Source organism: Scylla paramamosain, chromosome 12 (genome assembly GCF_035594125.1).
Source record: "Scylla paramamosain isolate STU-SP2022 chromosome 12, ASM3559412v1, whole genome shotgun sequence".
Classification (NCBI taxonomy): Eukaryota; Metazoa; Arthropoda; class Malacostraca; order Decapoda; family Portunidae; genus Scylla; species Scylla paramamosain.
The window spans coordinates 25,694,526-25,716,947 of NC_087162.1; the positions used below are offsets into that span (position 1 = coordinate 25,694,526).

General features: G+C 46.9%; 2 protein-coding genes across 5 annotated transcripts in view; one reads left to right on the forward strand and one right to left on the reverse strand.

Annotated features, from left to right (window-relative positions):
* The first annotated feature begins 364 nt into the window (after positions 1-364).
* Positions 365-22,422, forward strand: part of LOC135105947 (D-ribitol-5-phosphate cytidylyltransferase-like) — a 64,436-nt gene continuing 42,378 nt past the window's right edge. For 3 of the 4 annotated variants that reach the window (XM_064014675.1, XM_064014676.1, XM_064014677.1), the window contains exon 1: positions 21,478-21,821. In XM_064014675.1, coding sequence (XP_063870745.1) covers positions 21,789-21,821 — 33 coding nt within the window. In that variant the 5' untranslated portion in view covers positions 21,478-21,788. Of the gene's footprint in view, positions 503-21,477; positions 21,822-22,422 lie in introns of those variants that run through there. The other variant, XM_064014678.1, reaches the window with a different exon arrangement.
* LOC135105950 (protein extra-macrochaetae-like) lies at positions 20,163-21,283 on the reverse strand. Its single transcript, XM_064014686.1, has 2 exons — positions 20,688-21,283; positions 20,163-20,526 (listed from the first exon to the last, which is right to left on the reverse strand). Exon 1 carries the CDS (start codon positions 21,199-21,201, stop codon positions 20,917-20,919), a length of 285 nt encoding a protein of 94 aa, XP_063870756.1. The 5' UTR covers positions 21,202-21,283; the 3' UTR covers positions 20,163-20,526; positions 20,688-20,916.

Sequence of the window (22,422 nt, forward strand, 5' to 3'; positions counted from 1 at the left end):
AAGTGGTATCATTATTATTTTTCTAGTCCAGGGTTACCAGGCATGTAATTTCCACACCCCTTTGAGCCACGTTCCTGACCACCGTTTGCACCATTATTAACGCCACTATCTGCCCCGATGCACAACACCCACCACTAACTTATCACCACCGCCACCACCGCCGCCGCCACCACCGCCACCACCACCACCACCACTACTATCCGACCCGCCCCGCCACAAACCCCAACCACTCCCGCCGCCACACCACACCCACCTCCCTGCCCCATCACGAAGCCATACCAGTCCTACCCACAATTTCCATCACCACCCCGACAATTTTTACTTCACAATCCTACACGACCTGCCACTATTTCTCCATAGTTGAGCCTCGCGTCCCTCACCGCAGCCCGATGCCCGCAGGTCCTTCCGCCGCCCCCACCGAGGTTCCTCCGCAGCGGTCGCCCGTCACTGTCCGCTCCTTTGATCCTGCATCTCCCAAGGACACAATGAACACCACCCTCAGGTCAGTTCCTATCGGTTCTCCGTCGATAATCCTGTCGGGGAAGGAAAGAAGAGGAAGGAGAGGCAGGGAGGGTAAGGGAGTGGTTTCCTTAGAGGTGCTGGGGTGTTGGGGGGAGGGATCATGCCCCGCCCCGCCCCGTGTGACCCCAGAGCAGCCGTCAGAAAGGAGCACATTGGCCAGCCAGCCGCCACCACTTCCGGGGCTGGCGAGGACTGGGAAGCACTCACTACCTGCCCGTGAAAAGTCCCCTAAATAGACTGGAGGAGGAGGAGGAAAGGGAGGTGGATTACGACAACAAGAACGAAGGGAAAAAGGGAAGGAAGACAGGAAAAGGACGGCCATGAAGATAAGAGGGGAAAGGAAGGAGGGAGTATAGGAGAAGGAGGAGTAGATTAAGAAGTACTACAGTAGATTTGCCGTCGTCTGTCAACTGAGAACCTGTTGCGACCGGAATGGTTTATCTGTCTTTCTCTCCGTCCCCTTGTCTGTCTAAGTTTGTGTTTCATTTATAGCACTGCAGCGTCTTAAGATAATTGTTTATTTATATATTTTTCTGTTTAGTTATATATATTTTCTTTATTCACTCCACTTACTCACTGATATAGATAATCGCGGTTTGATTCTCTCTCTCTCTCTCTCTCTCTCTCTCTCTCTCTCTCTCTCTCTCTCTCTCTCTCTCTCTCTCTCTCTCTCTCTCTCTCTCTCTCTCTCTCTCTCTCTCTCTCTCTCTCTCTCACACACACACACACACACCCATTCACCTTCCCTATTTTTATCATCCCCTTCCTCTGTGTCACCTAATTTCTTACTTCCATCTCTTCTTCCTTTTTTTTTCTGATCTGCCTTCTGTGTTACGTTTCCTTCAGTCATTCCTTTTATATTCCCCGTTTTCTTGTTTTCTTGTTGTCTTCCTTGCTACTTAACTTTTAATCTTTCTACATTTTTTTTCCTCTTATGTGTGTTTCATTCTATTCTCATCATCTTTTTCTACATAATCAATCGTTTTCCTTATTCCTATTCGTATTATTCTTTCGTCATCCTATCTATTATCCCATCTATTTATCCTTCTCTCATCCGAAACACGTAACCTGTTCTTCCTTTCCTGGTCTTTACTTCATTCTGTCTCTCATGTTCCTTTCATTTCTTCTACGCTTTCATTCTTGTTCTAACTCTCATACTTTTCTGCTTCCCCTATTCTTCTTAGTATTTTTGCCTTTTTTATCCCTTTCCTCTCATTCTCTTCTGCTCCTCTTGTTCTTCTCCTGGTGTTTTTTTTTTTTTTATTTTCCCTAATTCGCTTTTTCTTGTTTTCTTCTCCTTTTTCTCTCACGCATTTCTTTTTCCCTTGCTCTTTTTTTTTTTTTTTTTGTTTTCCCTTCCCCACATCTTTCCTCGCCTCCCGCACGGCTAATAGAATACCGGGAAGAGGCAAATGGGAAAAGGACCACACGGAGAGAGCATGAAGGAATAATTGAAAAAGAGATAACGAAGCCAAAGGAAAAAAAAAGACGAAAAAAGAAAAGAAAAAAAAGTCGAGAGCTGAATAAGGATTGTCAAGGGGAAAAAAATAATGAAATCGGGCGACCTTAGCGTACAGAGGTACACATTAAAGATACAACTTCATCAGATACGAGCCGAGAAAGAACAAGAGAGACAATAAAGGATTAGGAGGAGGAGGAGGGGGAGGGGAGGAGTCAGTCAGGCAGGAGGAGTAAGAAGAAACCAGCAAGGATAAAATTTAATGCGGAGGGAGGGAAAAAGAATAAACGAAAGAGAAAATCAAGCCCTGGTGTTGAGGTGTGAGGCAAAAAGGTTACATAAACACACCCATCAGATACGGATAAGATGCATGGCCTTAGATCAGGGCTGAGATAGGGAGCAAATTGGGGAAGATTGGCCGTGCCTCGCCGTGAGCTTAGGATTAGGCTCGATTGGGAAGGCCTTGTTGGGTGACTTGCGTGCGTGTGTCTGTGTGTGAGTGTGCGTGTGTGTGAGAGTGTTCGTGTGCGTATATTAGAATCATTTAGGGTTATACAAACACAGCCAGGGAATAACGTCATTGCGTGCAAGAACCAAATACCCACAAATCAGTCGCTTGATTCCCTCGCCGCACAAAATGACCGCCTGCAAAACGAACACAGGCGAGTCTCGGCGTCAGGCATTCACGCAACTCAAGATCTTGTTACCTCCAACTGATCCTTCGCGACACAAGCCACGCTAATGACGCCGTCTGGAACCCGCCGAGCCCTGCACTTCGCCCCGCCGCCGCGCCGATACCATCACCACCTCGCAACAAGAACGCGCTGATCAGCCTCTCACCATCACAATGTATCAAGATGGCTATCGCTCCCCACGTACAGTATTGGTATCGTTCGCCCCAGGTACGCATCGACCCTCGCCGTGATGAGAATCAGGACCGATGTGGCGTCGGTAACAGGTCGTAATGTACCGCCGTGGGATCAAGATAAGCCACAAGTGTTGGCGGCCCCAGCAGCTGACTTCTGGGGCCTCATTGGAGGGTCGGTAAGGGAGTCACCACATGGCCGGGTTCTGGTGAGCCTGGGAAACACTCGCCTCGCTTTTCTTATGTTGAGTTCACTTCATAAATGCCTCCTATTTTTTCATCTATCTGGTGGAGGCAGTGAGAGGACTCCTGCCGAAGGGTTTAGACTCGGCCTGGACGCCTCCCAACGCCGCATTGTACAGGCTGGAGGGTCACCGCTGCCCTTCCTCTCACCATTCCTCGCCCCTCAACTTCCACTTACGCAATAACACATTTTTTTGCTGGTTGCGCCTTCGTGTGATTAATGTTGCCTCACTCCTTGCGGGCGAGAGGGACGATGAAGGGTTTGAAGGGACGCGGCAGGGGCGACGGAGGGACGAGGAAAGTTGTTAGGTGGACATAGGATGGTTTGGGAAGACCAGAGGGAAGTTCGGAAGGACGAGGAATGGTCTGCGAGGAATGAAGAAAGGTTTGCAGGGACGAGGGAGAGTGTGCAAGGGACGAGAGAGAGAGAGAGAGAGAGAGAGAGAGAGAGAGAGAGATGGGGGAAAGGGGAAGAAAGCAGAAGTGAATCGTGGCTTTGATCTTAAATGCGGAGGAAAAAGAAAAACGTAGCATCGAGATAGGGAAACACTTCGCCTTAATCTCCACCCCCACCCCATCTGGTAGACTGATGCAGGTCACGACAGCAAGACACACGATAAAAAAAAAAAAAAAAAAAAACTATCATCACACATAAAAAAGAAATAAACTAATCTCTTGAATCTAGCAGCATATAAGTCACAAAAAGCCAAAAGAATCTTCCATACAAGAAAGAGAGAGAAACCCTAAAAAGAACGCGGCATCATTTGGCAAAACTACACACGCGCTGCTCCCTGAAGAATGTGCGTTCTGCGGACTCCGATCCCCTCAGCTGCTGGCGCCTCCTCCCCTCTGTGACTTCCTTCCCCCTTAAAGATTCAGGTATCAGGGGCCAACAATACCCTCCCAGGAATTACCGCGCGAGTAAAGAAAGTTGGGGCTCTTGAGCGAGGGAGAGGAGAGAAGGAGGAGGAGGAGGAGGAGGAGGAGGAGGAGGAGGAGGAGGAGGAGGAGGAGGAGGAGGAGGAGGAGGAGGAGGCCAGGTGGCGCCATGGGTAGTCGACATTTGTGGCAGGGTAAGTGTGGGCTCGGCTAAACTCAGTGAATGGAAGGGGCGTCTTGAACTGTGTAGGCACCACCACGTGTCTCCTCCCCCTTCCTTCTTCCTTCCTTCCCTTCTCTCCCTCCCTCCCTCCTTCTCTCTCACGTCTCTCCTTCTCTCCCTCTGTTCCGTCCATCCATCAGTCTATTAGTGGGTGTCGTAATGTGAGAGAATGAGGAAGTAAAGAGAAAAAGAAACTGTAAAAACGAGGAATTTTCAGAAAGGATGCCGCGTTAGAGAGAGAGAGAGAGAGAGAGAGAGAGAGAGAGAGAGAGAGAGAGAGAGAGAGAGAGAGAGAATGAATGAATGAATGAATGAGTGAAAGAAACTATGCACTTCAACACATTACAACCTCACACACACACACACACACACACACACACACACACACACACACACACACACACACACACACACACACACACACACACACACACACACACACACACACAAATGGACAAAAGGATTCTGTCTCATTCGCCATCCAAGTCTCTCATCTTGACAACATTGACTCTGTGTTCGTCCCCCTTTAGTGCTCCTCATTTAGGCCTTTGGGAAGAAAAAAAAAAAAAAGAAAAAAGCCATTCAGACTCGAGGCATTCACGACCTCATCTGCCATTGGAATACCAGACGCCACGGGAGAACGAAAAAAAAAGTGTGAATGGCTTGTGAACTGATAGGAGGAAAGATGAAAAATAAGAATGAGAGAGAGAGAGAGAGAGAGAGAGAGAGAGAGAGAGAGAGAGAGAGAGAGAGAGAGAGAGAGAGAGAGAGAGAGAGAGAGAGAGATCTATTAATAAACATTTGAAACCAGACTCGTTTAATACCCTCAAGCAATGACAAATTATACATAAGCGAAAAACGATACGAAAAAAAAAATCCAAAGAAATGCAAAAGGAAAGTGACACTAAGAAGAAGACATGATAAATACACGAAAATAGGCATATAAATGAATAAATAAATAACAAAAACATGAGGGATAGACGGCAATGAAAAACCCTAACATGAGGAGGGAAAAAAACTCGCCCGGTAAGTGGCAGAGGGAGGCAAAAAAGGAAGGGGGAAAAAAGGCAAAGGGAAAACAGCTCCAGTGAAGGTTAATAAAGACGATGGTTTGTGCCTTTTGAAGTATGAGCTGAATTTTTTTTTTCTTCTTACATTCCTTCCTTCCTTCCTTCCTGCTTTTTTTCCTGTATTGCTTAATCCTCAATTTATTTTGTTTAGCATAGTTTGCTTTCATTCAGAGTATTTTTCCTTTGTTATTATTGATATCTAATGTTTAGTTATATAAAAATGATATGTTGATTACACAGTAACTCACCTTTTCTTTAATCCTTTCCTTACTTCTTCCCTTTAATCCTTTCTTTCTTTATTCTTCCCTTTCTTAATTATATATGGTCTGTTTTAATATAGTTATTACCCACAGTATTAGCACTACCTCAAAATCACTGTCAGTCGCTTAGCTACTCAGTGAGGTATGTAAATAAAACCAAGACCCTTAAAATGCATATATTTCTTTTTTTGATCACTAAAATTTTGCTTTTCCTCTGGCATTCCTGTCACTTAAATTTCGACTTGCAGCACGAATAGAACAGAGACTCCTCAGATTGTATACATTTCAATTTTTATTCATGTCTTCTTTAACCTTTTTTTTTCCAACCTTCCTGTTACTTAAGCGCCTTTTACGTGACTAATACGCCTCGCACCTGAAAGGATTCACTCGCTAACTTTCACGGCGCGCTGATCACATGCAAACTTCACCTGACCACTCACCTTTCAACCCTTCATTCCCTAACCCAACTCTCCTCCCTCCCCTTTACTTCTCTGTCACCTTTCATATACCCTCGTTCTTGCTTTTTCTCCCCCCTCTCTCCCTCTCCTTTCGTTGGTGCCTTTTCTCCTCCCTTCTCTCTCTCTCTCTCTCTCTCTCTCTCTCTCTCTCTCTCTCTCTCTCTCTCTCTCTCTCTCTCTCTCTCTCTGTGTGTGTCTCGTTATGACTGTGTTCTCACCTCGATCTGTTATGATAATGTGTTCCCGTTGACTGGTGCACCTGGAGAGAGAGAGAGAGAGAGAGAGAGAGAGAGAGAGAGAGAGAGAGAGAGAGAGAGAGAGAGAGAGAGAGAGAGAGAGAGAGAGCTAATATTAAATAAGTGTAATTTTATCTCACTCACACTTGCCTCTCAGATAGACTAACAATATTATGATTTCGTAAGTAGGTGCGGAGGGCGCTGATAAGGAACACACACACACACACACACACACACACACACACACACACACACACACACACACACACACACACACACACACACAGAGGGGGAGGGTTGTGATACAGTTGAGAGGTAAATACTGAAGGATACTGAAGGGATAAAGGTGAAGGAGAACAAGGAAGGGCGGGGAGGAAGGAAGGACGGAAGGAAGGAAGGGAGAAGGAAGGGAGAGCAGCGGCCAAACCTCCCTCTTTTGAAAGGTAATGACGCGAGAGGTGATCATTCCTGGCCGATTTCGCAAGGTCGCCGGAACACGCTCATTGTGCCTTACTAAAAACTCGCCGCCAGATGGCCTGCCTTCCTCCTCCTCCTCCTCCTCCTCCTCCTCCTCCTCCAGGGACTCTCGTAGTGTTTATTTTACCCTTGCTCCCCTGCTCTCATTCTTAATTTAGCATCTGCTGTCGCCTCTTCCCCTCCCTGTGTCCTCCCTCTACCCTCTCTCTCTCTTTCTCTCTCTCTCTCTCCCTTACCGCTAATCTTACTTCCTTCCTGCTTTCCTTCCTTCCTTCTTTTTTATACTGCTTCTTTTCTTAGTTCCTTCCTTCCTTTCTTGCTTTTTGTGCGTCTTTCTCTTCTTCCCTCCTTGTTTCTGAGAAGTACCCATAGCTTTCAATTATTTCTCTCTCTCTTTCATTCTATCTCCTCCCTTCATGTTTACGAATCTTCCCTCTCCTATTTTCGTCTTTCATCTCTTCCTCCCTCTTTCGTTGCTTCTTTCCTACAACACTTCTTTTCCTATCTCTTGTCATGCCATCTGCCATAGTTTTTTTTTTTTTCCTCCTCTGATCTCTCCCTTTTATCTCTTCGTAATATCTCTCCCTTGGCTACTCCCGCCCGTCATCTTCATTCACGCAGCAATTAATTTACTTCTCATCACTAACCTCCCCTCATCTCCATCAGCCTACTTCGTATAATTTTCTCATCTCCATATCCCCTGCAGGCTTCTCTTTCACCTCCTCCTCCTCCTCCTCCTCCTCCTCCTCCTCCTCCTCCTCTTCCTCCTCCTCCTCCTCCCCTTCGTCTTTCTATCATTAAGACTGCAAGCCGTTTCTTCTTCGTCCTCCTCCTCCTCTTCCCCCTCTCCTCCTCCTCCTCCTCCTCCTCCTCCTCCTCCTCCTCCTCCTCCTCCTCCTTACCTTTTCTTCTTTTCCCCACGACACACACACACACACACACACGCTTCTTATAAGAGAGAGAGAGAGAGAGAGAGAGAGAGAGAGAGAGAGAGAGAGAGAGAGAGAGAGAGAGAGAGAGAGAGAGAGCCAAACAGCTGCAGCCGAATCCTGGTCACCGTGAAAAGGTCTCTCCATTCTCCTAACTCTTGTCTTTTCTCCCTTTTCAACTTCTTTCCCTCCCCATTCATCCTTTCCTCCTGCCTCCTTACGTCAGCCTTTCATCACATTTCTCTCCCTCTCCCTTCCTCTCTCCCTCTCTTTCGTCGTCTCCTCGTGAGTCACTTATGCATCTTCATCAAACATCGTCTGTGTGTGTGTGTGTGTGTGTGTGTGTGTGTGTGTGTGTGTGGCATGACTCTTAACTTTTACCACCTTCTCACTCAGTTTCTTTTTCGTTAATTCTTCTTTCTCTTTTTTTTTATTATTTGATTATTCTTTATTTATTGTTGTCTTATGAATGTGTGTGTTAAAAGCAGCAGGACTTGGCAGAAATTAATATATATTCATACATATTATTAATATTTATTGTGTTTTCTTTACCTCGTCTCTTTTGTTTCTGGTTTCCTATTCTCCTCTCCTTCCCTCTCCCTCCGTCCCTCACTTCTCACACGTGTGCATCCTTCCCTCTCTATCCTTAACGTTTCCCCCCTCACACTCTCTTTCTTTCTGTTCCTTCTCATGCTCACTGTCTTTCCCTCTCCTACTGACTCTCTCTCTCCATATTTTTCCTTTCATTCTTTCTGTCCTACCCACTCTTTTTCACCTACTTCTTCTCCACCTCTTCCTCCACCTCCTTTTGTCTACCTTTGTAATTTTCTTCCTCACTTTTGGCGTATTTCGTATCCTCCTCCTCCTCCTCCTCCTCCTCCTTCTCCTCCTCCTCCTCCACCACGAGCTCCAGGTATCCACACCTCAGCCAGGATCCCTCACACGCCTCTCTCCCACCTCTCCCACCTCGCCCTCCACGTCACCGGAAGTCTGTGATTACCTCCAAGCCTCCCCCCTCCCCGCCAACAAACACAGTGCCCCCTCTCCCCCCTCTAACACCCCTCCCCCACCCGGCTCCGCTTCCCTTCCTTCCCCCGCCCCTAAAATCACAGGTGTGGAGGAAGTACCGTGTAAAATCCTGAACGAACTCACACACGTACTAGAAGACACGCACGCACGTACACACACACATCCGCACACGTACACGTACATACACGCGCGCATACACACACACACACACACACACACACACACACACACACACACACACACACACACACACACAGAGAGAGAGAGAGAGAGAGAGAGAGAGAGAGAGAGAGAGAGAGAGAGAGAGAGAGAGAGAGAGAGAGAGAGAGAGAGAGAGAGAGAGAGAGAGAGAGAGAGAGAGAGAGAGAGAGAGAGAGAGAATGTGTATTGTGAATTCACTTTCCATTCTCTCCGTGTTCAGTTTGGTTACGACTCAGAGCACATTGTTGAGAGAGAGAGAGAGAGAGAGAGAGAGAGAGAGAGAGAGAGAGAGAGAGAGAGAGAGAGAGAGAGAGAGAGAGAAAATAACCCCAACATCATTTTCCCTCCTTGCCTTTCCCTTTTCCTAATCCAATCTCCACCTCCCCCTCCCATCACCTTCACATTCCACCTCCCCTCTTCCATTTCCCTCTTTTTCCCATGACTGCCTCCCCATACACCTTCCCCTCACCTATGTTCCCTTTGCCCCTTACTCCTCTTCACCCTCGCCCCGGCAGTCAGGGTTAAAACGATCCTGTTAGTGTGATTCCTCTTTTGATATATGTGTTTTTGGTGTTGTTATTTGGTGCCCTCTCTCATGCTTGTGTATTGTAGCGTGATAAATGGGAACAGGTGAATTTATGTATTGTGTGTTTTGAGACAGGTGTGTGTGTGTGTGTGTGTGTGTGTGTGTGTGTGTGTGTGTGTGTGTGTGTGTTTGTGGGGTTCGGGTTTCCTTTTTTTATTTTTGTTTCGTAATAGTAGTAGTAGAGTAGTAGTAGTAGTGGTGGTAGTAGTAGTAGTAGTAGTAGCAGTAGTCGTCGTCGTCGTCTTCGTTGTTGTTGTTGTTGTTGTTATTGTTGTTGTTGTTATTGTTGTTTATTATGTGCAGCGAAGAAAGATGACCCTTTCGTCAAATTTCATTGTCTTCATGAGAGAGAGAGAGAGAGAGAGAGAGAGAGAGAGAGAGAGAGAGAGAGAGAGAGAGAGAGAGAGAGAGAGAGAGACTCACCTGAAAATTTTAACCTCGCCTGTGGCTGTTTTAGTGATAGATAACACGCATTGATTATCCACGTCACCCACACACCTGCTGCTTCCTTCCACTACACATGCCAGGACTCAGTTAAGAACACACCTGCGCTCACTCAAGTAAGTGGGGCACGTCATACATACGCCAACTGCCGATGACTGGTAATATGTAGAAGTATCTTGCATAAACACATGAGAACAGCAAAGCGAGAGGCGAGGTGTAGCGTGCAATATATGAAAGCTTGGAAACATGTGGCCCTGGAATGATTTACGGATTAATTAAAACAGTGCAGCAGTGCACCAGTGTATAAAAAGAAAAAAATGTATGAAATGAAGCAATGGAAAATGAGGAGGGAGTTAATGCAGGGAAGTGTGATATGAATTCAGCACCGGAGAATTGCCTTTTTAAAGTGAGGGAAGAATATGTGTAAAATTGACGTAAAGGAGTTAATTAGATGCATATTTCAATGAGGAAATCATATGCAAAAAAAAGTTAAAGATAATTGGCAGTTCGCTACACAGAACCATTGGAGAGAATGATGAAAAAAAAAATTAGGTGAAGAGGAAAAGAATATGAAAAGAAAAAAATAGTTTCAAAAAAGGTACTGAAAATAAGACAGGAAATGATACGAAAGCAGACCAAACAGGCAAACTTACTGAATAAAGGATGAAAAAAAGGAAAATGAGGAAAAAAAAGAGAGGAAATTAAAAATCATTAAAAAATGTAGGAAAAGAATAGAGCAGTCGTTGTGTGCTTTCTTTTCCCTATACACAAATGAAAACTAAAGGAAGAAAGTAAAGAAAAATAGTGATATTCATCCCAGTTTTCGCCGCAAGGAACATAATAAAGGAAGAAAAAGCGAAGGAAGGAATGAACAATAGAAAAGGACAGTCATGATACTTTTCTTTCTTCGCTTCACAGAAACAATAAAGTGAGAGATACAAATAAGAACGAAGGAATGAAGAAGGGTTTACTTGTCAAAAGGAGGTTTCAAGACACTTATCCTCCAACATTTCATTATTGTTTTTGACTTTGCTGTGGGGACTGGCACTCAAATGGGACTTTTTTTTTTTTATCTATTCTGCTGTTGCTGTTGTCGCCCCTGACCAGTGCCCCTATTACATAAAAAGAATCATCATTGATAAAACCTAGCTGATGAAGAAAAACGTGCTATACTGAATGAGAACTATATCATATCACTCTTCCTTCTTTTCACCACAACCCGCCCCCGCCGCCCATCGATCGCCGCCGCCGCCGTCAAGAGCCAGATGTGCCAAACAGTGCCAGATGTAGGCGAGGGGGCGGTTTGATGGGGCCTTGGGGTGGGCGGTGTGCCATATGCTCTGCACTCCGCCACCTCCAGGCCGGATTATCATTAGCACAGACGGTAATCAGCCACTTTCCTGCAGTCCCTCCTCTCCCTTCTGTCACCCCTTGTTTCTCTCTCTCTCTCTCTCTCTCTCTCTCTCTCTCTCTCTCTCTCTCTCTCTCTCTCTCTCTGCTGCATGTTGGACGTCACCCTCATCCACTTTCATCAATTTTCTCATTCCTAGTTCTGTTTTACTATTATCTTCTGTCCGTTTTCTGTTTTATTCTTGGCTCTTTTTTTGTGGTTATTTTCACCGTTTTTATCATTTTCATCATCATCATCATCATTATTATGGCGCTCTTGGATATCACCCGTTGCCGCTTACCTACTAATCTTCTGCTACGTGTCCCTCCCCTGTTTCCATCTTCCTCCTCCTCCTTCTCCTCTACACGCATACTTCCTCACTAAGTCATTATCATCATCATTATCATTATTATCATTGTATCTGCTCCAGTTATGGCTTATCTTATCCTTCCCGTACTCCTCTTCCTCGTCCTTTACTTCTCTCTTCCTTCTCCTTACGCAGACATCCTCCACAGATAAGATATCCAAGGGACGAACGAAGCAATTATTCATGTTGACTTACGTGTACCGTCACCTCGCTCCGCACTCCGGCCCTCAGTATCTCCAGCGTCTCGGCGGCCCTGGCACAGCTCCGTCACGCGTCACGACCTCGGCATGACACCGTTAACACTTTCACTTTTATACAATTTCTCTCAAACGCTTATGAAGAAAATCGGTGACATTTTTTTGCCGTTTTCAGGCGTTTAACCCGCTGACAATCTTACCAAACCTGGGACCTGACAGATTCTTAGGATATCAGAACACAGTGGAAATAAGAATGACATGTTGATCGACTTCTGTCTAAGAGTACATGTCCCAGGTAACCGGTCGTTCCCACAGAGGCACGAAGGAAGGAGGCTGAGACCCGACCGACCAGAGGGCAAATAGATATTGTCCTCCACAAAGGTGTTTGCTCTGGGCGTTGAGGCCCCGCCAGGTAGTGGGCAAGGGGGAGGGATGAGGGAGGACAGGAGGGATGCGTGGTGGGAATGTTGAGGCGTCTGCGGAAAGGAAGGAAAGGAAAGAAGGCAGGAAGGAATTGAAAATGTATAGAAATGTACTACGGAAAGAACGACAAAGAATACAGAAAAGGTGAAAAGGGAGGATAATGAGGGCAAGGAGGATAAGAAGGAAAAAAAGATAGAAAAAAAGGCAACGGAAATGTTTATGAATCCACTACAGAGAGTAAGGAGGAAGTGAAGAGGTAAAAGGAGGTAAAAGAGGATATTGATAGGCATACTGAAGACACTTGAGGGAAGAAGGAAAAAAAAATAAGGCATTCAAAATTCACTTACTAGAAGAAAATGCATGAAGTGTTTGGAGTGACGAGAAGAGCGCGGAGGAAGAAGTGCAAGGGGAAGAGCAATCCGGAAAAAAGTAAGATGAGACGTTAGAAAAAAAAAAAACAGAAAATAGAAAGAAGAGGAGGAGGAGAATAAAAATATTTAGCTAAGAAAGACGAGATGATGAAGGAAAGATAAATCAAACAAAACAAAACACGTCTATGTAGGAGTAAAGAAACATGTAAAAAAAAAAAAAAATAGGAAACCATGAGAGAGAGAGAGAGAGAGAGAGAGAGAGAGAGAGAGAGAGAGAGAGAGAGAGAGAGAGAGAGAGAGAGGCCACAGTCAAGTCAGCGTGTCGTCTTTGGTCGTGCTGTCTCGGTTCTTGTTATTAATGGGTGGATTGATGTCTCGTTCTTTCAGAGGCTTTTTTGTGGTCGAAGGATCGCCATTCGGGTGTTAATTAAGGGTAGGTAAGGGAGGGCTCAGGTTTGTCATAAATAAATGCTAATATTATTTTTTTTTCTCACTTAATTCTTTTTCATAACATGTCAAAAGGTTGATTATTTTTTTCTTGAACTTTTTTTTTCTATTCGTTAATCCGATTTTGGTTCAGATTTTCCACGACAGGTATTTCCGATGGTCAGTTTTCGTTTTTCTTTTTTTTTCTTTTTTTTTTTATGGGTGTAATATGAATTGTTATTTATTTGTTGTCTCGCAGGTTATTTTTCGTGTATTCTGTGGTATATTCTTATATCAGTATTTTTTTTTCATTTCTCGTTCTGATTTTTTATTGCCAGTCTTTAATTTTTGTTTCACTCCAATCCAAAAAAGAGATCTTATCATTCTCATTATTGATTTGTTTTCCTACTATTTTAGTCTCATTTTGTTCTTAGTAATATTGTTTTCTTTGCTTTCTAGTTTTTTTTTTTTACTATTTATCCACATTTACTATTTTTAAGCAAGTAGAATTACATTTATGAATATCTTTTACTCTTTTCTCTATTCATTACCATCCTCTTTCTGGTCATTTTCTATTATCTTATAGATTTATTATGCTTTGAAGCGAGCAAAATGGCCTTTATAGATATCTCCTTTCAATTTTATCCTTCATCATCATCCTCATTCTCTTCACCGCCATTCTGGTCATGCGCGTCACCGTCCCCAAGGCGGCAGCTCTCCTCCATGAAGCCAGGAGCCGGTTAGGTAGTGACCACAACACACGTGACGGCAGCTGGCCACCCCGAGGGACGCCACAAGAGAAAACAGCCAAGTGGTTATATTACAGCAAGTGCAGCTGACAGGGATTTATGCCAAGGTTACATTAACAACGACTTGTGCTTTGGTGGCTTCAGACTGCGATATCTATGCCACTAGCTCGGCGCCGGCGGTTATCTGCCACACCAGCCTTCGCCTAAGCTACGCCCCACGGCCTCCCACGCATGTAAACACTGACACAACCTATGCAACCAGAAGAGCTCAAGTTTTGGATCGTTTCTCAAATGTTTCGATTTTTTATCTTGATTTCTTTGATTTTAACATGATGTAGTACAAGTTCTTGGAGTTTGTAGGATCATTAGTATGGTTCTTGTTAAAGGTTAACCAAAATTCAACATCACCAGTAGGAAAAACAGTCATGAGAGTTCGACGAATACTTTTAACAAGCTCCAATTGAAGTTATTGGGTCTTACAAGATATCTGTATGATTCATGTGATAACTTAATAAGGATTCTATCAATAGGAGTCATATTTGTATCCTCTGAAAATAGTCTTGATGAGAGAAGTGAGAGAAGGGAGCGTTTAAAGACACAAGCCTTGATTTAATTCAGAAGATGCCAAGTGGTCACATTAACGCCTGAAAAGACTTCGCCTCATAAAACCAACCTTCGTCCTCACACCACATACGTAAATAAACAGGAACACAGCGACAGACAAGTAGGTTGCAGCAGCTTAATTAAATTCTGGAGATGCCGCGTCTGTATCTCCATAACATTAACATTTAAAGATAAAAAAAAAATCGTGACCTCAGACCGCCTACAACCTACAACACACACACACACACACACACACACACACACACACACACACACACACACACACACACACACACACACACACACACACAGACAGACACACACACAACCTAAAGTCCGGTGCAGCCAGATCTAATATTCCTGAGGAGAATATGCCACGTCGTATATCTCTTAACACGAATTCATCTCAGACACACACAAAAAAAAAAATCTGTCTGGGAAGAAGCAGCGCATTGAGGATACACATCATTAAGAGGCGCCATTCAGAACCACAATGCTGCGGAGTGTGTTTTCATCGCCTCGCACAAATTGATTCACTCACAACTGTACTCTGTGTGTGCCGCTCGTCAGCCAATTACAGAGCCACCAGCTGCTTCGAAAATTTATATCGCCGGCGTACACACGAGGTCTGGCCGCCAACTGAACAATGGAAAGGCACTAAGGGAGAGGGGAGATGGGGGATTCAGGCTATATACCAGATAGAAAGTACCCAACACTATCCTATCTATACTGTAGTAAATACATCTTGTCTTCATATAACACCTGCGCGAGATCCGTTAAGGGCCTTCGTGAAACCGTTAAGAAGATTCCAAGTAATAAATATCGCTGTTAAAAAAAGCACGAGAGAGGAGGTGCGAAAAAAAGGCAACAGTAATCCCTTCGCCTCTTCTGATAACATCGTCGCCTCAATAGCACCTTTGGCAGGGACGATAAAGTCTGCTATCTAAATCGTAATCTTCCGTTCATCTTGATCGCCATCTCACACTCTCCCTCTCACCTTCCCTCTCCTCTTTCCCAAACCTGTCGAGGCGAAGGTGTGCTAATGGCGGGGTGAGAGGCAGCTTACCTGAGCGGGGCCGGCTGTCGCTTAGCTCTCCAGGTAAATGGGAGGACAGGGGCCGCTAAAGTGTCGTGTTGAAAAATGCGGTGGTGGTCGTCGCGGCGTCGGAGAAAACGGTTTGCCTAAGTCGGGTCATGGCGCGGTCACTTTCCTCCGTCTCTCTTTGTCGTGTTGGCGTTTATTAAGGAGTCACTATTATAACCATTACTTATTGATTTATGCGTTCATTTGCCTGCAGTCTGTTTACCATATTCGTTTTTTCCCCATCTTGATTTCTCTCGTATTTTGTGATTTATATATTGATTTGTTTATAGTCTAATACTGCAATAATTTATCCATCATAGTTTCCCTCGTATTTGTTGATTTATGTGTTTATCTCCTTACGGTCTATACACCACACATCGTAAACATTCCTCTCTCCGTCCTGGACTCATATTCTAAAACGCTCTCTGCTTTTATAAGAATTATCTTTAAAATGATCCAGAGATTATGTCGAGATCTTATTATTATTTTGCTCATTCATGATGCACCCTCCTCATTAAACCATCACCAGAATCATGAAAACACTCTTGAAAACCGCAATAACTTCCCCCACCAACCCAACTCGTATAACCCGTTGAAAGTTGTCGAGATAAGAGCTAGAAACACTTACGAAGACGATCCCTGGATTCTTTTCATTGGCCCACCTCGATAACCGAACCCAAGACGTAAATCATTGAGTGTTTCCGAGAGCAAATTGGCATGTGAAGCTCTCGAAGTGTTTGGTAGAATGAGGTGCGCGATCACAGGGAGATAGTTCGGTGTGAAAACTTTAAATTTGAGAGTATTTTTTTTATTTTCTATCGTGTGTGTGTTTTCCTTCCTGCTTTTCCCGAACTTTCGTGCCACTGTCTCCTTACGAGGCTCTGTAATAACATAATGAGCGCGTATTGTCCCCCACGTCTCATGCAGTGCCTTTGAGGTTTCACCTTAAAAGTACGTGGGTGGACTGACTGCCTGAATGACTTGACTCTCCCTCTCTCTCTCTCTCTCTCTCTCTCTCTCTCTCTCTCTCTCTCTCTCTCTCTCTCTCTCTCTCTCTCTCTCTCTCTCTCTCAAAAGAAAGAGTAAAGAATATCACACCTCCCTTATAAGAACGCTAGCTTAATCGAGCGAGAAATTGTGGTACACACCGAATTTTTTTAAAGAGAAATTATAAGTATTAGATAAGCAGCTGAAAAAGAGAGAGAGAGAGAGAGAGAGAGAGAGAGAGAGAGAGAGAGAGAGAGAGAGAGAGAGAGAGAGAGAGAGAGAGAGAGACTTACCCTCCTAAAAACATAAAAAGTTTTACAGGTGTGGAGAAAGAAATAATATTGAACAGGAGAAAGATAAAAAGTTAAAATGTACAGGAAAATCATACCCTCTTATCCAGTATCTTATCAAATCACAGAGGAAATAATAAGGTCAGATCTTTATCAACCTCAAGACTCACAGAACAGCGAGAGTCACAAAGAAAGACTCACAGAACACCGAAACTCACGAATTCATTCAAGGCCACGACAGAAAACACTCACAAAACACAAACCAGCAAGACTCAGCAAAGAAACGCTCACTGAACAGGAAGAAAGACCCACAAAACACCAGTGAAAACCTTCCCATCACCACCACCACCACCACCACCACCAGGAGTCACTGATCCATGTTTCCTTCCTCTTTCAACCTGAGAGATTCACCGCTCATTAATCCGCTAATTACTGTAGATAAATAACCCTCTTACCAGTGTCCCTTTCCGCCAGCCCCCACCCCCCAACCCCATCCCTGTCCTTCCTCTCACGTAGGATACCTAGCATACCATACTTACCTGGGCTGATTATAATTCTCCTTCATTTTTCATGGTATAAATGGCCGCGTTTGTGTTTGTCCCCGTTATAACTAGCACGGTATGTATGTGGTTCTTTGGGTTCCTCTTTTTTTCCTAGTCCATTTTATGCCGAAAAGGGAGGATATGAAGGGGAGGAATGAGAGAGAGAGAGAGAGAGAGAGAGAGAGAGAGAGAGAGAGAGAGAGAGAGAGAGAGACAGAGAGAGAGAGTCTTCCTGGCCATGCGGTGTTTTGAAGCAGTGTGAGTAGCAGGTAATCCCTCTGGTGCCTCACAGGTCCTTTGTTGAGTGATTGTCCTCTCTCTCTCTCTCTCTCTCTCTCTCTCTCTCTCTCTCTCTCTCTCTCTCTCTCTCTCTCTCTCTCTCTCTCTCGTAGGACACCCGGTATTGGTGGTGATGAAATAGGACAACAAACATAAGATCTAAGATACTCAACCAGTCAGCCGGCCCTTCTCTCTTTCCTTCTTCCCTCCTCCCCTCCTTCACCGCATCTTGTTCTTATGCCCTCCCCTTTCCTCCCCCTTCCCCTGCCAAACCAGCCACCACCTGAAGACCACCATTCTCTGCCCCTGTTGGGTATAGGCCGCCCAGGTGTGTTCCGTCACTGAGCCCGCGAACAGACCCCACCTTTGAGGAGGCACATGAGTTGCCGAGGGGAGGAGGGGGAGGAGAGGCGTGGAGTAGACTGTTTTGGCGATCTTCAGCAGACATCGGGGTGGTTGGAAGACATCTAGAAGGTGTCTCTGGCTACCACCCAGGATGGTGGTGCCTTAGCAGGCCCTTTATGCCTGACCAGCCGCCTTCCTTCAAGCAGGGTCCCAGGTTCCCAGGCTGCACAAAACCGCCACAATGCCGCGCGAGGGAGAAGGGCCGCACCCAGCTGCCGGCGACCCCGCTCCCGGGCCACCTGGTCGAGACTCCCGGCACCTGGTGGGTCTTGAGGCGCCTCTAGCTATTTGCTGGGAGGGGGTCATGGAGACGAACCGGGACCCCCTGAGGCGGCCCGCATTCCTCAGGGGGCGCCGAGAGGCTCCCTTTGCTTGTAAGGAAGACCAATGATGCGCGTGCATACACGACCTGACCGCCACCTTCAAGTGCTGTTTTTCTCAGTCCTCTCTATGCTGCTCTCGGAAAGCTTGTAAACAACGAAAGGGATCTCAGAGAACATGTGGGCGCCGGCTGGCTGTGACACCTGGAGGAGGTACAGGTCAGGCTGTAAATAACGCGGTGCTGCTCCGAGGTGCTGCCGGAAACCACAGGGACCAAAGTCGTCCATCAGGGAGAGCCTCGCCGCCCCTGCACGGCCGCTGTGGGCCAGGCTTGAAGAGTAATATTTGTGGGGCCTCTCCCCCACTATTAGGCGCCGCGAGAGGCCGTGGGGGATGCATTGATGTGTGTCGATCTTCCCAGCCGAGATGAGATACTCACCGGCCGAGACCTCGTGATCATGGTCATTACTGCGGCGCCCCCCGATGCCCGGCCAACGTGAGGGCAATGCGGCGGCTCGAAAAAGTTGCCCTGGACCCCTCATGCGCATTACCTCTCAACCCCGAGTCCTTCCCCACGCCGCAAGTTTCATGTGATAATACTCCCCTTGTATTGTTCACAGGTGGCGATCTGTGTGGGAAGCGATTTCTCAGGCAGACTGATCTTGTAACAACGTTAGTGCTCAGCAGTTGGGCCTCGGCGGTAAAGTGGTGGGAAGGGTGAGAGGGAGGAGGGGAGTGGAACCTCGTGATGTATAGGCGGGGCAGGCTGAAAGGGGAAGGGGGTAAGGGCAGTCCACTTCCACCCACTCCATCCCTATTATAGCCACTACCTCATAGCGGTGATGGTGGTGATGATAGAGCAGGGAGGAATGTGGCGCGGCGAGGAGAAAGGAAGGCAGGAAGTTTAGTCTTACGTTGAAGGAACCCAGTTACATTTACCTTTGTTGTGAAATGGGTCAATATTTACGAGACATTGAGATGCACCATGCGAGCGGCCGTCAGTCCTCGGCCACAAGACCTGGTGAATGAGGTAAGCACGTCAAGAGATCTTCCTGCCGTTAATGAGGACACGTTGCTTCACCCACGACAGGTATACAAAGATAAGTGCAATCAGCGGAGGTAACGTGGTGTGAGGTGTAAGTGATGAAACTTAATTAGGGGATGTCAGGAATAATGTGTATCAGATAGGAGAGCGAGGACGTCTCGACCTAATGAGGCGTTCGGTGATGGCGATATGATAAGAGCTTGTATCATCTCTAATTTGACATGACTTGACGGCTTGATGCAGAACCCGGAACGTACTCAGCGAGAGAGAGAGAGAGAGAGAGAGAGAGAGAGAGAGAGAGAGAGAGAGAGAGAGAATCCCCTCATCTACCCTCACACCTGTGATGCGTCACGTCCCTCCAGCACATGGCCTCCCCGCTCCATGCATATTTATATATTTGGAGACCGAATAAGCGTGGCTGCGCCCCACCTGCGTTTGGCTTTGCATTATTCATTCATAGCTTTCCCCGGAGGCATTGGCTCATTATGCTAATTAACACCTGGGCGAGAAGTCAGGTGTCAGGTGATCTTCCTCTCGAATCCTCCCCTGCGGCAGACTGGTCCTGGGGCGATAAAACACCTGCAACAGTGCCCCAGGGTGCGCCGCCAGGACAGCGACGCTCGCAGCCTGGCAGGTGTGCAGCAGCGTGGCCAACCATGAGCCGTCGTGTGATGTGACTTCTAATGACTTAAGGCACGTTGCAAACTCGTCGATTCTTGCCATTACCCCCTCAGAGTCACGCATTCTTTTCATTTCATTCTGTGTCCAACCCTTCAAATGTCGGATCAATGAAAGGAATACATATACAAAAGATGTTTATTTTCATAAAAACGTATACTTTATGTATGTATAAGAACATAAGTCTCGAAGTCACGAGACTGCAAAGGGCGGTGCTACGGTGGCGGAGAACTGCAGGAGACTCTGCGCCCCGCCCCTCCCCAGCGATGCCCACACCCAAAGTTGTAGCTCCCTGGTGCCCCGATGCTGAGGTGTCCATGCTGCCAGGGCCGCGACCCTAGCAACTCCACATGGCTAAGAGTCCACCATGGGCCAGAGTTGGCGCGCGTCAGCCGTAGAGTTGAGGACTAACACGAGACACGAGGAGCTGCAGCCGAGCTTCTGTAGGCCAGCTGGTCCTCTGCGTTGAAGCTTCATGCTCACGCTGCCTGGGAAAGATAGGAAAAGAACATAAATACTTTTGTTTTTCACAAGTGAGTATTACCTTATGGGTGATGAAATATGGACTTCGAAATGTTATGCTGAATATCACATGCTCATCAATCAGATCATAACATGAATCCTGTGACTGGCGTGAGGTCAAACTTACCTATAGGGCTGGTGGGAGATGTGGACGGTGTGGGGCAGTGGTGGGAGGCGAGCGGGGTCAGGTCACCTATCAGGGGACGACAGGCAATTAGTAGCGCCTCATGTCAGCGTCTTGGTCACATCCCTCCGTCAGCAGTTCCTCACTACCCTGGCGCCCTGACTGTCTCTGGACGCGTCGTCGTCGCCTTTCGAGCCATGGCGACCTTAGGCGACGAACTCCACGTCCCTTCTCAGGAACTCTCCACGCACTCCATCTCCTCCTCAGAGGACGAGTCCTCCTCACAGGAGCTGAGGGCGTCCTCCAAATCGTAGATGTAGTCGATGACAGACTGAATCAGCTCCAGCTTGGTGACAGGTCGATCTTTGGGGCAGAACGGCACCAGGTGCTGCAGCCGCTCCATATACATGAGCACTTCGGCGCCCTCGGTCTTGGGTGGCGCCTTGTGCACTTTGCCGTCCATCACCCCCATGACGGCCTGAACGGGGGACACACAGCGCTGAGCCCGCATCTTCATTCACTCGGCTTGAGTAACACAACAAAGGAAACCAGAGGGTTCTGTCCTCTCACAGAGTGTAGGGAAAATTGTGCAGACTCGCCGGATGCTCCGCTATTTATGGAGCGAGGCAGTGAGGCTCCTCCCACCGTCAGTCCCGCAGCCAGTCGGAAGCGGCCCAGCCGGGTGTCGTCCGGTTGCCAAGACCAGTTTACATCACATTAATTGTGCGTCTCCTCGTCGTTATTGTTTCTGCTGATAAATCAGATGTTTGACGTCTCAAGGTCACTCAAGTACATACACGTTGCTCAAAGCAATTACAGAGGCGGCGAGCAGGAATGATGGCGTAAGGGCGCGCGGCGCGGCATCGGCAGGAACCTGGGAATGCAGCTGGCGGGCGGCGGACGGGCGGGTGACGTCGGCGGCCGCGTCAATACCGGTGGCCGGGCTGTCGCACATCTGGCCTCGTGTGTCCCATCTTGGCCAGGTTCCCACGGGCTCGTATAGTACAGCTTTGACCTGACCTGACCTTGTCCCCTGTTGGTGACCCGTGACGGCCACGCCCACAAGCCCACCAGGCAGCAGGAAGACGACCACAACTTCCTGCAATGGAGTCCTGCCGCCGCCAGGAGGATGACGGGGTAAGTGGATGGCGAACGGTAAACACGAATTATCCTGTGAACTCATTTTCCCTTGGCAGATGTGGGGAACATGTTGCAATATCCTTTGAGATGGTAGAATGAAGAGGGTGAGACGTGTAACGAACACATCACACGAGGGGCAGCTGGCTTCCTCCCCTCCCAGCCCTCCTCTCTCTCTCTCTCTCTCTCTCTCTCTCTCTCTCTCTCTCTCTCTCTCTCTCTCTCTCTCTCTCTCTCTCTCTCTCTCTCTTCCCGACCTTCCCCGTCCACCGTTGGTTGCCCTCATCATCCTCACGCCCAACACCTGCCTCCCCCCTTCACATCCCTCTATACAGCTGGTACACACTCCTACATACGCCTCCCGATACCTCTCTCTCTCTCTCTCTCTCTCTCTCTCTCTCTCTCTCTCTCTCTCTCTCTCTCTCTCTCTCTCTCTCTCTCTCTCTCCTCTCCTCTCCCCTCGTTCCTCCCTCGTCACTCCCATCAGTGAGAGAAGAGAAGGAACGGAAACTCGCTATTAACGCAAATTTGGCAAGTGTCTCTCTCTCTCTCTCTCTCTCTCTCTCTCTCTCTCTCTCTCTCTCTCTCTCTCTCTCTCTCT